General features: G+C 35.5%; 1 protein-coding gene across 5 annotated transcripts in view; it reads left to right on the top strand.

Annotated features, from left to right (window-relative positions):
* The window catches only part of TBC1D32 (TBC1 domain family member 32), a 237,348-nt gene that overhangs the window by 56,187 nt on the left and 163,738 nt on the right, over positions 1–17,423 (top strand). For 4 of the 5 annotated variants that reach the window (XM_032339668.1, XM_032339672.1, XM_032339671.1 and 1 more), the window contains exons 17-18: positions 8,070–8,271; positions 8,837–8,919. The exons of the other annotated variant lie outside the window; for it this stretch is intronic. In XM_032339668.1, coding sequence (XP_032195559.1) covers positions 8,070–8,271; positions 8,837–8,919 — 285 coding nt within the window. The remainder of the gene's footprint in view (positions 1–8,069; positions 8,272–8,836; positions 8,920–17,423) is intronic. 5 annotated transcript variants of the gene reach the window in all.

Here is a 17,423-nt window from a genome sequence, read left to right on the forward strand (position 1 = left end):
CCTTTAGGGTTGGAAAAGATGCTTGATATTATTTAACTCTTATTCATTGACACTTGCTTTGTGGCCTAACGTGTTATCTGTCTTGGAGGATGCTCCATGTACACTTGAGAAGAAGGTGTATTCTGAATTTTGGATAGAATGTTGTATGTGTGTGCACGTGTGTGTTTATATACATATATATGTATACATATACACATGTATAGAGCTGTTAAGCCCATCTGGTTAAATGTATTATTTAATCCAATTATTTCTTTACTGCTTTTCTGTCTAGATGATCTGTAATAACTGTGATGTTAAAATCCCCTACTATTGTATTACTATTAGTTTCTCTTCTTCGGTCTCTTAATATTTGCTTTATATGCTTTGGTGCTTTTATGTTGGGTTCATATATTTATGTTATATCTTTGTGCTAGACTGACCCCTTTATCATTATGTAGTACCCCCCTGTCATTTATTGCAGACTTTGTGGTTATTGTAAGGTTCACATGTATCATTCTATGTATATAGTTATCTATTTTAAATTGATAGAAACTTCAATTTGAACATATTCCAAAACTCTATATTTTTACTTCTCTACCATATTTTATGTTTTTGATGTCAACTTTTTTTTAAAGCACATATCCTTCTATTTTTCCTTTCTTTCTTTCTTTCTTTTCTTTTTTTTTTTTTTTTGAGTAGGTTCCACGTCCAGCATGGAGCCCAGTGTGGCACTTGAACTCACGACCCTGAGATCAAGACCTAAACTGAAATCAAGAGCCTTATGCTTAACTGAGCCACCCATGCACCCCTTGATTCAACTTTTTACAACTTGTTATTTTATGTATCCTGTAACTAATTATTGTAATTGTAATTAATTTCACTACTTTTGTGTTTTGCCTTTTTAGTAGCTTTAGAAGTAACAATTCTAACTTTATCTATACCTTTCCTAGTGAGATTTTTACTTTCATATATTTTGCAATTAGTGCCATTTTTTTCCCCCCAGCTTTAAAAAGTCCCTTTAAGGTTTCTTGCAAGGCTAGTTTAGTAGTGATGAGCTCCTTTAGTTTTGCCTGTTTGGAAATCCTTTATCTTCAATTCTGAATGATACCTTGCCCAGTAGAGTATTCTTGTTTGGAAGTTTTTTCCTTTCAGGAATTTGGGTATGCTATGTCACTTATAGCATGCCAAGTTTCTGTTGAGAAATCTACGATATCCTTATAGGGTTCCCCTTGTTCATTTATAAAACAAATAACAATTTGTTTTATTCTTGCTGCTTTTAAGATTCTCTCTTTAACTTTGAAACTTTTAACATTTTAATTATGTGTATTGGTCTATCTCTCTTTGGGTTCATCTTGTTTGGAACTCTGGGTTTCCTAGACCTTGATGCCTATTTTCTTTCCTAGGTTGGGGATGTTTTCAGTCATTATTTCTACCAATAAGTTTTCTGCACCTTTTTCTCTTTTCCTTCTAGGACCCTTATAATGTGAATTTGAATTTTATTCTATTTGATGTTGTCCCATGATTCTTTAGGTTATCTTTATTTAATTTTTTTTTCTTACTATATCCTGGTATATTTCATTGCTTTGTCTTTCAGCTTTCTGATCTATTTTCTGTTCTGTCCAGTGTTCTGTTCAACACCTCTAGTATATTTTTCAGTCCAGTTTTTGTGTTTTTTGGGTCTTTGACTTTTGCTTGGTACTTTGTTATGTGTTCTTTCTCTTTATTGAGGTTCTGTGTTTATCCATTCTTCTGATTTCAGTGATCATCTCTATGACCATTAATTTGAATTTTTTTAAATCAGGTACTTATCTCCATATCATTTTCTGAGGTTTTGGTTTTTTGTTTGTTTGTTTGTTTGTTTCTTCTGTTTCCTAATTTGGCTTGTCTCTGTTTTTTTCTATGTATTAGGTGAAGTGCAGGCACTTTTCTCAGTCTTCAAACAGTAGCCTTGAATAGGTGATGGATCACTTGTTCAACCTTGTCCTGGATCTTGGTTGTCTTTCAGACCTTTGTGATTATCTCAGTTGTCTGGTTTATTATAAATATGCCCCCTTTTTGAGGGCTTTCCAAGGCCTATCCATGATCGAAGGGGGTCATAGCACCCAGTTTCAGTCTGATTAAAAGCCAGACCCTCAGGCCAGCTTTGAAAGTGTGCAAATATATTTAGTCCTCTGAGGTCACATTTGTAATCATTGCTGGCCTCCAGGTCAGATATGGAGATTTTCCCTGAGTGTGAGTCACAAAAATCTGAGTTCCAGGTGAATGTATATGATCTTCTCTGGGAAGTCTTATTCAGCTGTAGTGAGGCCAAAGGGGTGTGTGAGGATGGTGTTTCCCTGCTTTTGTTCCCTTGGAGTGCCTCCGTAGCCTCTTGATTGTGGGAAACCTGAAGTCTGTTCCTGAGGCTAGAGCTATAGGCTGAGTAAATGGGCCTTTTTTACAGAAGACTGGGATTGTTTCAGTTTGCTGTTTGTGCAGGGCCCTGGGATTGATGGCCTGCCAAGAAAAGTCTTTCCAGTTGTTATAATCTGGTGGAGCTCTGGAGAGTCAGCCCTCAAGGAGTGTGGATTGTGTCCATCTGCTGGCTTGAGCAAGACAGTTAGAAGGTGTAGAGAACAGGGCACACTTAGCTGCTTTAGAAAGACAACAGGAAAATAGGAATGTATGTTTCCATGGGCTTCTGTAATGGAACAGGAGAGTGCCTTGTCTGTATTCTGGCTTTAGGATGGGAATAGGAGACTGGCCTGACAGTTCATGCTCATGTTCCAGCTGGGAAGTTGGGGAGTACTACAACTCTCCACCTGGACTCAGCAAGTACCACAAAAGCTTATGCCTGCTGTACCAACAAGGTGGTGGTAGCCCTGCTAGTAGGCCACGTGGAGAGTGCATCTGTGGCATCTACCATCCTCATTTGTCTCTGTCTCCTGCCCCTCTGGCCAGTGCCCCCACATTAGCAAATGAATCTCTTTTACATACAGTCTAGGGGCCTTTCCAGACTACTGTTTCTTTACTAGGTCTTGGAGGAGACCACAATCCCTCTAAGAGGGGAGTCTGTTTCTTTATAGCACTTGTAGACTCTCTGGTGTTAGTTTTTTTGTTTTTTTCAAGCCAGGTGTTCTGTGGGTTTATTTCTCTGGTGTACATCCTAAGAGTGGGGTCCCCAATGTGGGGGACCAACCTTTTTCTCCTCTGGGAGATGCATCTGTGTGGTGAGATCCCTTCTTGTTGTGTGTTGCCATGTCATGAATGGGTGTTTTTTGGGAGACTGTCTCTACTTCTCCTGTTTTGATATGATCCTTTTATCCTTTGTTGTGAGAATCAGTTCATTTAGTTTTTAGATCTCTCTGCACAGGTAAATGATCTTAGGTAGCTGTAGATTGGGTGTGTTGATGGGAGGAGGACTTTTCCTACTACTACCTTGGATCACCCCTCGGGAGCTTGCTTTTTAAGTTTCTTACCATCTAAGAAATTTCCTCAGCTTTATTTTCTAGCCCTTAGATTCAGATTGAGATTTGCATTTCTTAAGTTATATTTTTTCTATAAGAGAACATTCTTATTCTACTATCTTATTCTTTCTTGCTTCATGAGTTTAAATTCTTTTACAAGCATGAAGATACAAATTTCTCATTTTTCATTTTCTTTTTTCCTTGCACATTGATTTTTCTATTTGTTTTCTTAACTTCAGATTTTAGATGAGAGATTTCTTCAGATACTTAAAAGTTGGTAAATAGCTGTTTGAAAACTGTGTAGGAACCTCATTACTGTGGGAAAACTGGGGGACCTCATTACTTGTGGCCTTTGCGGTCAGGGAATTTTGTCATGGATTTGTTTGGGGAACCTCTCATATCAGCCTCTGTAGTCTTTGTTCTTGTCATATTCCATAGAGAAGGCTCCTATAGCTGGCTGTCTACAGAGAGTAAAAGCCTAACAGAAAAAGATGACTGAGTGGAGAAAATGGTTTTCAAGTTTTACTGTATAAGTTTTGATTTAACCCTGTGGTATTCTAAACTGTTCGTGATCTTTGCCTACTTTCCAAAAGATACAATGGGGTGGCTACATGGAATGTGGAAGGGAGGCTTGTCAGACTTCTTTTTAAGTTGACTTTTAGGTGTCAGCTCTTCTATTTTCAGTCCCACGTCTACCCCTAATTCCAGAGATAGTTGCTACCACCAATTGGACTTTTTTGAGAGGTTCTGTGAAATAAATTGTGTTGTGTTTTCTATATTGTGGCTGATCATTCAGTTTTTCCAGGTTCTGAGTTACTTCTTTCTTTCTACTTTCTAGATTCCAAAACATTGTTACTGTCACATCCTTTCTTTTTTCCTTGACAACTGTAAAAGCCTTCTAAAAATTCCCTTCACTTTTGCATTTTAGTATGTCAAGAGGGTGTAGATGTGAACATATGTCAATCTACCATATTCAAACTGAAAGTCTTTTTCTATATAGATAACAATTCTTTTGTAAATGAAGAAGACTAACTTTGTGTTTTGAGTTTTAAGGTTTCTTTTTATTGTTTATCACTTCCCTATTTCAGTGGGTTTTTTTTTTTTTTGCTATATAGATATGCAGTTATGAAGTGAATTTTTCCCCAATTATTAGTATTTCTGTTTTTAATTTTTAAAAATTTAAAAAATTTTTTTATTATGTTCAGTTAGCCAACTTATAGTACATTATTAGTTTTTGATGTGTTCAATGATTCATTAGTTTCCCTTACCTTGAGCAGATTGGACAGATTACATTAAACAGATAAGACATTAACTATCAGTTTTTTTGGAATCACCATTGTGCTATGGTTGTTTCTGATAAATTATTTATATTGGTAAAAGACAGGAATCATCAAAAATTTCCAATAATGAGAGGCTGATTGATTAAATTGTGTTTGCACAAAGGAGCACTTAGCAGCTGTGCAATGGGAACATGGAATTTTTATATGTATTGCTGCGGAGTTATCTTCAGGATATCCAAGTGAACAAATGAAACACTAAAGGATGTTTTAGAATGCTACCTTTTATATAATGGAAGGGAATATGAATAAATAAAATACTGATATTTTTCAAAAGGAGTGGTAAAGGGTAAACTGAAAAGGAAGTTTTAGAGGAAGAGAGAAGAACATGTGGATAGGGAAGTAGAGATGGAAGATATATGGGTTATACTTCCATCGTACCTAAATTTGACTTCAGAATCATGTAGCTGTTTTACATGCTAAATGTAATAGTTAAATAAAAAAGAAAAATTTGCATTTCAAAGGAATTCAGACAAATAGGAATAATTGAATTTAACCACCAAACAAGTTAGTGACCTACCCATGCAGTGGAAAGAATTACCTTAAGTGACCTGATTTGAACATTTCTAGTGGAATACATCATAAGGTTGAAAGAAAAAATTCTTAAAGTAATCTTAAACTGCTATCAGTATGTTTTGAAACTATTATGAACATACTCTAAAATAAAGCAAATAAATAATGAGCATCATAAGGAATTAGAATAGAGAATTAAAGAAGTTAAACTTGAATTTTAAATTCATAATGGAAATATAAGTATTAATTTATTTTTCTTATGCTTTTCTCAGAAGTACCAGTGAAGAGACCTACAAATAATGACAACCCCTTAGCAATGAGTTGGCACCGAGGTTGTGGTCTCTAAATATCTAAATTTTTGTTATTGTTGTTTTATCTTGCAAGAGGAGGAAGGGATCCTTGAAGATAGTTGTTTCTGGATTGGGCTGGGAAATATGCAAGGTGATCCCGAGATATCTTACCATTCTAGAAAGTAAGGAAATTATCTAAGACTAAAGACATATGGTCAAAAGTACCCCCAGGCTACCAGAAGGGGCCTCCTACTGGTTTAAGGTGGATAATTTGAGGATTAAAAAAGTGACTTTAGAGCGCCTGGGTGGCTCAGAGGGTTAAGCCTCTGCCTTTGGCTCAGGTCATGATCTCAGGGTCCTGGGATTGAGCCCCACATTGGGCTCTCTGCTCAGCAGGGAGCCTGCTTCCCTCTCTCTCTGCCTGCCTCTCTGCCTACTTGTGATCTCTGTCTGTCAAATAAATCAATAAAATCTTTAAAAATAAATGACTTTAGGGGCACCTGGGTGGCTCAGTCTTTGGCTCAGATCATGATTCCAGAGTCCTAAGATTGAGCCCTGCATCGTGCTCCCCGCTTGGCAGGAAGTCTGCTTCTTCCTCTTGCACTCCCGCTTCCTGTGTTCTCTCTTTTGCTGTGTCTCTCTGTCAAATAAATAAGTAAATCTTAAAGGAAAAAAAAAAAAAAGACTTTAATGTTGACATACATAAAGCATACAAAAATAATTTAAAAAATACACTAAAATTAAAAAAAAAAAACATTGTCAGTTATCCATTAAGGTTGTGAAGACACTGACTCATGATTTTCCAAATTGATTAGAAATGTTCAGATTCTTTTTTTCAATTTCCTGTCAAACTCTATTTTTTTTTTAAAGTTTTTTTGTTGATTACAGTGAGTGTGCAACATGAGTATGAGTGGGAGGAGCAAAGAGAGTGAGAGAGAATCTCAGGCTGAGTCTGTGCTGAGCTTGGAGCACAATGCAGGGCTCCATCTCCTGACCTGAGCTAAAACCAAGAGTTGGACACAACTGACTATGCCACGCAGGTGCCCCTGTACAAACTGTATTTAATATAACTCTTAAGTTACTGAGGATAAAGTTCTTTATAGAAAAAATTAAAAATCATCATTTGGTAACTCCTAATGAAATAGTTGATTTAGGAAGTTATCATGAATTGGTGCTAAAACCATTAGGTGAAAGGCTTGATGTGGGGAGAACTTCCCACTGGAGAGTTCAGGCTCATACCATCTGACTAGTTGATTTTTTAGTACTATTAAAAATGGGACAACCAAAAAAAAAAAAAATGGGACAACCAGATCTGTATCTAATGAAGTGATGCAGTAGGAGGTACACAGTAGCAACCAGTTATGAAGTTGTTCGGCCAAGAAAAAAGAAATTGAACTTTAAACCTCTAGATATAATTATCAATTATGGAAATATGGAAAAGTAGAGGAACACATTAAGTGACAGCATGGTGAAGCAATTATGCAAATAAAGAATGGATAGGAAAAATACGTCACTTCTCCAAATTAATGGCATGGTTATGAAAGAAAATAGGGGGCCTAAATGGTCACAGTAACTTAATGTACTCTGTGAAACTTGTTTGAATTTTGATTTATACAAATCTGTTATAAGGAGTACCTAATCAGGAGAATCTTGATATAGGTGAATTATTAGATAATATTAAAAATTATAGTTTTGTTAGTTGGGGTATTAGCGTATAACATAGAAACCTTAATCACTGTTTGACATTTAACCTATAATATTCCAGTAGAGGTGGGTAGAGGCAAAGGTCAGGGAATAGATAAAACAAGATTGGTAAAATGTAGGAACTATGGAAGATGGGTGGAGGTACATGGAGAGTCAGAATCCTGTCCTATCCGCAGCTGACTGTAACGTGTGCTGCTCTGGAGCTAGATACGCTGGGTTTGAGTCCAGGCTCCACTTCTTATTAGCTATATGATATTTTTAAAGTTATTGAACTCCTGTAAGCTTTAACTATATTACCTGTTTAAAAAATGAAGAATATATTTACTTCATAGGGTTAGTGTAAGCATTAAATGAGTTAATACATTTAAAATACTTAGAACAATGCCTGGAATATTAAGTATTTACTATGATTTTCTTATTATTACTGTTAAAGTGTCCCAGCCTCTGAAATAAAGGAGCTATGTCCTATTAATGACATGGGAGCTCAGAATTATGTTTTTACTACAATCAAGTGAAGTTACATATGGCCCTGGGCCCATGATGTCTGTAGCTTTTTAAGTGTATAATTTTGCTTTTTTCAATCTGTGTATTCCTTCCTCTTGTCTCCTGAAACGCTCTCCTTATTAGACAGTTATCTGTACATGTGTGGGAACGGTAATGTTGACATGTTAGAGAACAGCTAGAGAACTAAAGAGGAGCCAAGCAAATGCAAAGTTTGTGATATGGCTAGACTTTTTGGTAGCACTTTAAGAGGTTATGATTTATAACCTTGGAATCACTTTTAGTCTGTTGTGTTTTAGCCCTACAGGTGCTCATATAATTGCCCAATTTTCGAAAAAACTTCTTGATGAAGATATTTCTATTTTTTCTGGATCGGAAATGTTGCCTGTGGTTAAAGGAGCTTTTATTTCTGTGTGTCGTCAAATATATGGTACATGTGAAGGCTTACAGGTGTTAATTCCTTATTGTTTGCATGAGTCTATAGCAAAGGCATGGAAGAAGGTAAGAAATTTCAATCTTTTTGTCCTCTCTGCAAATCTTTATTTCAAATATAGTCACTATTGTAATGCAGTTTTAATCTTTTACTGGAGCAAATATAATTTTCTTAGCATCACAGTACTCTAGGGAACATAATGCTTTTTAATTTGGTACAGGATGACTTCTCCTCATTTCCTGTGAGGGCAAAGTTCTAGGACCAAACTGGGCACTTCAAAGTCTTTTCTCCTGGTAGGAGAAACGTTAGATAATTATCTTTGTATAAACTGACATTCTTTTTCGGAAGCTATTTCTGAGCGATTTTTATGTACAGCTGGGGCTTTGTTATGGACACTGGAGATTATAATGTAGCAAGAGTCAAATGTAGTATGTTTCAGTACTAAGTCTTTTTTCCCACATTTATATACTTCATTTAAAAATAATTTTAGATGATATATAATTAAAAACCAAATAACTTAAAATTTGAAGGTAATTTAATTTTAATTATATTAAGGATCAACTGTCCAGATGTATCATGAGATCATATGAATAATGCTGTCAATAAAAAATAATGTAATCTGTTGTATTTTAGACAAGTTTGCTATCAGAAAGAATTCCTACTCCAGTAAAGGGTTTGGATTCTGTTTCTTCGGTAAACCAGGAATCCCAAAACATGTAAGCACAATTGACTAAACTTACCTGTTTTTCTACATTTGCTGAAATAATTTAAATGAGAGTGTAATTAAATAGTGTAGCAAAAATGCACCTGAAACTAATATCACACTGTATGTTAATTAATTGGATTGAAATAAAAACTAAAAAAAAAAAATACAGGAAGGAAAATGTATATGTATAGGATTAAGGAAAATTACATGTGGGGAACTTTAAAGATCATGTCATACTTGTACCTTCCATCTAGCATTACTTAATACTTGCTTTAAGGGATATTCTTAAGAAAAATTAAAAAATAGCATTTCAGGTAGATATAGTTTAAAGAAGTCAAACAAAAAGTCTTTTTCATTTCCTTAACAGTATAATGGTTTAACAAATAGTTAATTCTTCTGTAAAAATCAGCTAAAATTTTACTGATAGTTGTCACAAAATTAAAACCATTGCCATTTCGTATGTGTGTGGGAGAGAGGAGAGGAGAACATTTCTGCAATTTTTGAGGTAATTGTTAGATGTTTTCTTTTCTTTTCTTTTTTTGAAAAGATTTTATTTATGTATTTAAGAGAGAGATAGAACAGAGGAATGGGGATGGGTGGTGGGAGTGGCAGAGGGAGAAGCAGACTCCCCACTAAGCAGGGAGCCTGACGTGGGCTCCGTGACAAGACCTGAAACCATGATCTGAGGCTAAGGCCCCTGCTTAACTGACTAAGCCACCTGGGCACCCCAGATCTGCTTTCTTTGAAATCTTCTGTGATTTGTCATTTTTCATTTCATTTATGCATTCATTTTCTAATTCATTCCACTATATATTGGACCAAGTGCTTTCATTTCTTGGGAATACCTGTATGCCTTAAGAGCTTACTGTGTCCTGTAGAATAAATAAATACAACATGGCAATATAGTATGCTAAATTTATATTGTGGGGCCATGTGGGATCCATTGGGAGGCACCTTGTGGGGGAATCTTTCCATAAGAAGTTGTGGGGAAATCTTTCCATAAGAACTCACTTTCCATAGAAGTTAAAGAGAATAGATGTTAATTGACTAAATACTGAACATTATTTCAGATGGAAGAAATAGTATGGTCAATAGACTAGAAGAGGGAACATGATTAATGTAGTTAATACATTTTACTCTCAGTGATATTTTTAGATTCTGAAGTTAAAATGTGAAGGAGCTAATAAATTATATGTCACTCCTTCCCTCCTAAGTTGTGCACTGAGTAATAATGATAAAGAAGTCAAACAAATCAAAACACTGAATAACAGAGGGTTCCTAAAATCTGAAGAATTAGATTACCCTTCTGTCACATTGGCCGTGGACAGCTGTAGGCTTCCCTCTAAAGCAGAGCTTACAAAGATCAAACTTAACTACATAGTAGAACAGAGCAGAATGTGTGTTTCCTCCAGGTAGCTGGATCACAAACAAGTAGACTGAGAGAGAGTCATTGCTTAGCTAGGCATTCTGATGTTATTCCACAAATCTCCTGAGTCCCTTCTAGAGGAGGAGTTAATGATTAGGAGGGTCAAGCAGTGTTAAACTGGGGAATGTGCTTCGTGTAGAAACTTGATTCTGGGGGAAAGGGAGGATCTCTCAAAATATGATATTAAAGTCTTAGAAATAAAAGATTTTATAGAGTTTTTGATACTATATAGAGTCAGAACTATTAATTTCATTTTCATCATCAGAGTTCAGTTAGCTCATAGAGTTGAATGTCTCCTGTTCTTTTGTGTTAATTGAGAAGTCAGTATGACATAGACATTATTTGTTCCTTCATAATTTGGTTAAACTTGAGTGTAAAACCATCTGTGTTAGTTAACTAGAGTATCCTAATGCCAGTACATAGCAGATTCCTAATATGTTTCTTTTCCTTTGAAAAAAAAAATTCCAGTTTAATTAACATATAGTGAGTGTTATATTAGCTTAAGGTATTCAGTATAGTGATTTACCAGTTCTATACATTACTCAGTACTCATCATGGTAAGTGTACTCTTAAATCCCTTCAGCTATTTCACCCATCACCCCACCCACCTCCCCTCTGGTAACCATCTGTTTGTTCTCTAGAGTTAAGAGTCTGCTTTTTGGTTTGTCCTTTTTCATTTGTTTTGTTTCTTAAATTCCACATATGAGCAAAATTACATGGTATTTGTCTTTTTCCAGCTGTCATATTTCACTTAGCATTGTACTTTGTAGCTCCATCCATGTTATTGAAAATAGCATGATTTCATTCTCTTTTATGGCTAAGTACTATTCCATTATGTGTGTGTGTGTGCACACATATATATATACACACACACCACACACATGCACACTTATATACAAACCATTCTTCTTTCGTCTAATGATAGACACTTTAACTGCTTCTGTGTTTAGCTATTGTAAATAATGCTGCTATAAACATAGGGTATATATCTTTTTAAATTAGTTTTTTTGTATTTTTTTGGGTAAATACCTAGTAGTGGAATTAAGAGAATCTTTTTTTGTTTGTTTCCTTCCCTACTTTTCTCCTCTTCCTTTACTGTTTCTCCCTACTTAAGTTTTTCTGTTCATTTCTTCCTGTCCAGTTTAATTTTTTTTTTCTTTTTATGGTCATATTTTAAATAAATATTGTGTTGGAATTTTGAGACTCCTGTCAGTGATGATGTAAATATCACAGATAGAACTAAAGAACTAAAAAATAAATTGATCATGTGTTCATTTCTAGAAATGAGGCTGTGTCTGTGACTTCCTTTTGCCCTAGGCTTATGGCTTGCCAAAGCCCCACTTTTAGAGCCTGTGTTATACATACAGAAGTATTTCATTATATGTAATACTATTTTATTTTATTTTAATTAACATATACTACTTGTTTCAAGGATATAGGTCTGTGATTCATCAATTTTACATAATTCACAGTGCTCACCATAGCACGTACCCTCCTCAGTGTCCATCACCATAGCACACACCCTCCCCAGTGTCCATCACCCGCCACCCCATCCCTCCTGCCCTCCTCCACTCCAGAAACCCTCAGTTTGTTTCTGGAGATTAAGGGTCTCTAATGGTTTGTCTCCCTCTCTGGTTTCATCTTGTTTCATTTTCCCCTCCCTTTCCCTGTGATCTTCTTTTTTCTCAAATTCCTCATATCAGTGAGATCATCTGATAACTGTCTTTCTCAGATTGACTTACTTCACTTAGCATAATACCCTCTTGTTCCATCCATATCGTCGCAAATGGCAAGATTTCAGTTTTTGATGGCTACATAATATTCCACTGTATGTATATGTGTGTGTGTGTGTGTATATATATATATATATATATATACACATATATATGTGATATATATATATCACATCTTCTTTATCCATTCATCTTTTGATGGACATCTAGGCTCTTTCCATAGATTGGCTATTGTAGACATTGCTGCTATAAACATTGGGGTGCATGTGCCACTTCATATCACTACCTTTGTATCTTTGGGGTAAATGCCCAATAGTGCAATTACTGGGTTATAGGGTAGTTCTATTTTCAACTTTTTGAGAAACCTCCATATTGTTTTCCAGAGTGGGCACACTAGCTTGCATTCCCACCAACAGTGTAGGAGGGTTCCCTTTCTCTTCCCCTTTCTCTGCATCCTTATCACACCTGTCGTTTCCTGACTTGTTAATTTTAGCCATTCTGACTGGTGGTATCTCATTGAGGTCTTGATTTGTATTTCCTTGATGCCAAGAGATGTTGAGCACTTTTTCATGTGTCATTTGGTCATTTGGATGTCTTCTTTGCAGAAATGTCTGTTCATGTCCTCTTCCCATTTCTTGATTGGATTATTTGTTCTTTGGCTGTTGAGTTTGATAAGTTCCTTATAGATTTGGATACTTTGGATACTATTCCATTATCTGATATGTCATTTGCTAATGTCTTCTCCCATTCTGTCAGTTGTCTTTTGGTTTTGTTGATTGTTTCCTTTTCTGTGCAAAAGCTTTTTATCTTGATGAAGTCCCAGTTGTTCATTTTTGCCCTTGCTTACCTTGTCTTTAGCAATGTGTCTAGGAAAAAGTTGTTGGAGCTGAGGTCAAAGAGGTTGTTGCCTGTGTTCTCCTCAAGGATTTTGATGAATCCCTGTCTCATGTTCAGGTCTTTCATTCACTTTGAGTCTGTTTTTTGTATGGTATAAGGAAGTGGTCCAGTTTCATTCTTCTGCGTGTGGCTGTCCCAATTTCTGCAACATCATTTGTTGAAGAGACTGTCTTTTTTCCATTGGACATTCTTTACTGCTTTGTTGAAGTTTGGTTTACCATAGATTTGACGGTCCATTTCTGGGCTCTCTAGTCTGTTCCATTGATCTGTGTGTCTGTTTTTGTGCCAGTACCATACTGTTTTGATGGTGACAGCTTTGTAATAGAACTTGAAGTCTAGAATTGTGATGCTGCCAGCTTTGGTTTTCTTTTTCAACATTCTTCTGGATATTTGGGGTCTTTTCTGGTTCTATTTAAATTTTAAGATTATTTGTTCCATTTCCTTGAAAAAAGTTGATGGTATTTTGGTAGGGATTGCATTAAACATGTAGATTGCTCTAGGTAGCATGGACATTGTCACAATATTTATTCTTCCAATCCATGAACATGGAACATTTTCCTGTTTCTTTGTGTCTTCCTCAATTATTCTATAGTTTTCTGACTACAGATTCTTTGCCTCTTTGGTTAGATTTATTCCTAGGTATATTACAGTTTTGGGTGCAGTTGTAAATGAAATCGACTTCTTAATTTCTCTTTTTTCTGTTTTGTTGTTGTATAGAAATACAACTGATTTCTTTGCATTGATTTTATATTTACATAATTTTATATAATACTTTACTGAATTCCTGAATTCCTGTATGAGTTCTAGTGTTTTGGAGTGGAGTCTTTTGGATTTTCCATGTAAAGTATCATATCATCTACAAAGAGTGAGAGTTTGACTTCTTCTTTGCTGATTTGGATGCCTTTTGTTTCTTTTTGCTGTGTGATTGCTGAGGCTAGGATTTCTAGTACTATGTTGAATAGCAGTGGTGAAAGTGGACATTCCCACCGTGTTCCTGACCTTAGGGGAAAATCTCTGTTTTTCCCCATTGAGAGTGATATTTGCTTAGGTTTTTCATAGATGACTTTTGTGATATTAAGGTACGTACCCACTATCCCTACACTCTTTCATCAAGAAAGAGTGCTATAATTCGTCAAATGTTTTCTCAGCATCTATTGAGGGTATCATGTGGTTCTTGTCCTTTCTTTTATTAGTATATTGTATAACATTGATTGATTTGTGGATGTTGAACCATCCTTGCAGCCCAGGAATAAATCCCATTTGGTTGTGGTGAGTAATCCTTTTAATGTACTGTTGGATCCTATTAGCTAGTATTTTGGTGAGAATTTTTGCATCTGTGTTCATCAGGGATATTGATCTGTAATTCTCCTTTTTGATGGGGTCTTTGTCTGGTTTTGGGATCAAAGTCATGTAGGCCTCATAAAATGAGTTTGGAAGTTTTCCTTACATTTCTGTTTTTTTTTTGGAACAGTTTCAAGATAAAATAGGTATTAATTCTTCTTTAAATGTTCGTTAGAATTTCCCTGGGAAGCCATCTGGCCCTGAGCTCTTGTTTCTTGGGAGATTTTTAAAGACTGCTTCGATTTCCTTACTGGTTTTGGGTTTGTTCAGGTTTTCTATTTCTTCCTGATTCAGTTTTGGTAGTTTGTATGTCTTTAGGAATGCATCCATTTCTTCCATATTGTCGAATACGCTGGCATATACTTGCTCATAATATGTTTTTATTATTGTTTGTATTTCTTTAGTGTTGGTTGTGATCTTTCCTCTTTCATTCATGATTTTGACAATTTGGGTCCTTTTCTTTTTGATAAGTCTGGCCATGGGTTTATCAGTCTTATTAATTCTCTCAAAGAACCAGTTCCTACTTTCGTTGATCTGTTCTACTGTTCTTTTGGTTTCCATTTCATTGGTATCTGCTGCAATCTTTATTACTTCTCTTGTCCTGCTGGGGTTAGGCTTTATTTGTTGTTCTTTCTCCAGCTTCTTTAGGTGCAGACTTAGGTTGTGTAATTGAGACCTTTCTTGTTTCTTGAGAAAGGCTTGTATTGCTGTATATTTTCCTCTTAGGATTGCCTTTGCTGCATCCCAAAGATTTTGGACAGTTGTGTTTGCATTTTCATTTGTTTCCGTGAATTTTTAAAAATTCTTCTTTAATTTCCTGGTTGACCCATTCATTCTTTAGTAGGATGCTCTTTGTCCTCCATTTATTTGAATTCTTTCCAATTTTCCTCTTGTGTTTATGTTCTAGTTTGAAAGCATTGTGGTCCAAAAATATTCAGGGAATGATCCCAATGTTTTGGTACCAGTTGAGACCTGATTTGTGACCTAGGATGTGATCTATTCTGGAGAATTTTCCATGTACACTAGTGAAGGATGTGTATTCTGTAGCTTTGAGATGGAATGTTCTGAATATATCTGTGACTTCCATTTGGTCCAATGTGTCATTTAAAGTCTTATTTCCTTGTTGATCTTTTGCTTAGATGATCTGTCTCTATTTCATTGAGGGGGTGTTAAATTCCCCTAGTATTATTTTATTATTGTTGATGTGTTTCTTTGATTGTGTTATTAACGGGCTTATTTAATTGGCTACTCCCATGTTAGGGGCATAGATATTTAAAATTGTAAGATCTTGTTGGATAGACTCCTTAAATATGATAATAGTGTTCTTCCTCATCTCTTACTATAGTTTTGGTTTAAAATCTAATGTGTCTGATATAAGGATTGCTACCCCATCTTTCTTTTGATGTCTATTAGTGTGGTAAATGGTTTATGACCCCCTCACTTTCAATCCTGAGGTGTCTTTGGATCTAAAATGAGTCTCTTGCAGATAGTGTATTGATGGGTCTTGTTTTTTAATCCAATCTGATACCCTGTGTCTTTTGATTGGGACATTTATCCCATTTACATTCAGGGTAACTATTGAAATATATGAATTTAGTGCTCTTGCATTCCCTGTAAGGTGACTGTTAGTGTTAGTGTATATTATCTCTGTTCCTTTATGATCTGTGTTACTTTTGGTCTCTCTCTTTGTTTAGAGGACCCCTTTCAGTATTTCCTATAGGGCTGTATAAGGCTGACTTGGTGTTCGCAAATCTTTTAGGTGGTTTTTTTTTTTTTTTTTTTTTTTGGTTTTGGAAGATTTTTTTCTCTCCCCATTTTTGTTCTCCTTTTCTCTCCCCATTTTTGTTCTCTTTTTTTCTCTCCATTTTTGTTCTCTTTTTTTCTCTCCTACTATAATCAGCCTAGCTGGATATAGTATTCTTGGATGCATATTTTTCTCATTTAGTGCCCTGAATATATCATGCCGGTTCATTCTGGCCTACCAGGTGTCTGTGGACTGCTGTGAATCTAATGTTTCTACCATTGTAGGTTGCAGACTTCTTGTCCTGAGGGGCTTTAGGATTTTCTCTTTGTCTCTGAGACTTTTAAGTTTTACTATTATATGACGGGGTGTTGATCTATTTTTATTGATTTTGAGAGGGGTTCTCTGTACCTTTTGGGTTTTGATGTCTGCTTCCTTCCCCAAATTAGGGAAGTTTTCCGCTATAATTTGCTCTAGTATTCCTTCTGCCCCCTCTCTCTTTTTCTTCTTCTTGGATCCCAAATATTCTAATACTGTTTTGTCTTATGGTGTCACTTATCTCTTGAATCTCCCCTCATGATCCACTTCTCTTTTATCTCAGCTTCTATTCTCCATCATTTGTTGTTCTGTATCCCTAATTCTCTCTTCTGCCTCATTTATCCTAGCAGTTAGTGCCTCCATTTTTTATTGCATGTTGTTAATAGCCTTTTTAATTTCAACTTGGTTAGATTTTAGTTCTTTTATATCTTCAGAAGGGGATTCTTTAGTATCTTTTATGCTTTTTTCAAGCCCAACTATTATCTTTATAATTGTCATTATGAACTCTAGTTCCTACATCTTATTAATATCCATATTGATCAGGTCCCTGCCAGTTGGTCCTGCCTCTTATTCTATTTTTTTTTGAGGTGAACTTTTTCATTTTGTCACTTTGTCCAAAGAAGAATAGATAAATGAGAGAATAAAATGCTAAAAGGGTAACAACAGCCCCATAAAAATACACACTAAACAAGAGACCCAAAATCGGGGCAAAAAGAAAGGAAAAGAAAAAAAAAAGAATATGATCATACTGGGGAATAGAATGGAGCCACATACTAGATTTTGGGCATATGTTACTCTGTTAGAAAAAAGTGCCTCCCAAAAGTTTAAAGAAAGAAAAACATCTATATATACAAAAAATAAGGGGAGATATGATGAAGGGATGGAGTATTGCTATAAAGATGGAAATTAAAAAAGATTTTAGAAAAGGAATTGATAAAATATGTTGGTTGAAAAAGGAACAAAAAAAATATAAAAATAATAGAGAATGTGATCAGCTGGGAAACTTGAACAAATCCATACACTAGATTTAAGGTATATTTTGGTCTGTTAGAGGAAAC

The sequence above is a fragment of the Mustela erminea genome, chromosome 4 (assembly GCF_009829155.1).
Source record: "Mustela erminea isolate mMusErm1 chromosome 4, mMusErm1.Pri, whole genome shotgun sequence".
In the NCBI taxonomy this organism is placed as follows: domain Eukaryota; kingdom Metazoa; phylum Chordata; class Mammalia; order Carnivora; family Mustelidae; genus Mustela; species Mustela erminea.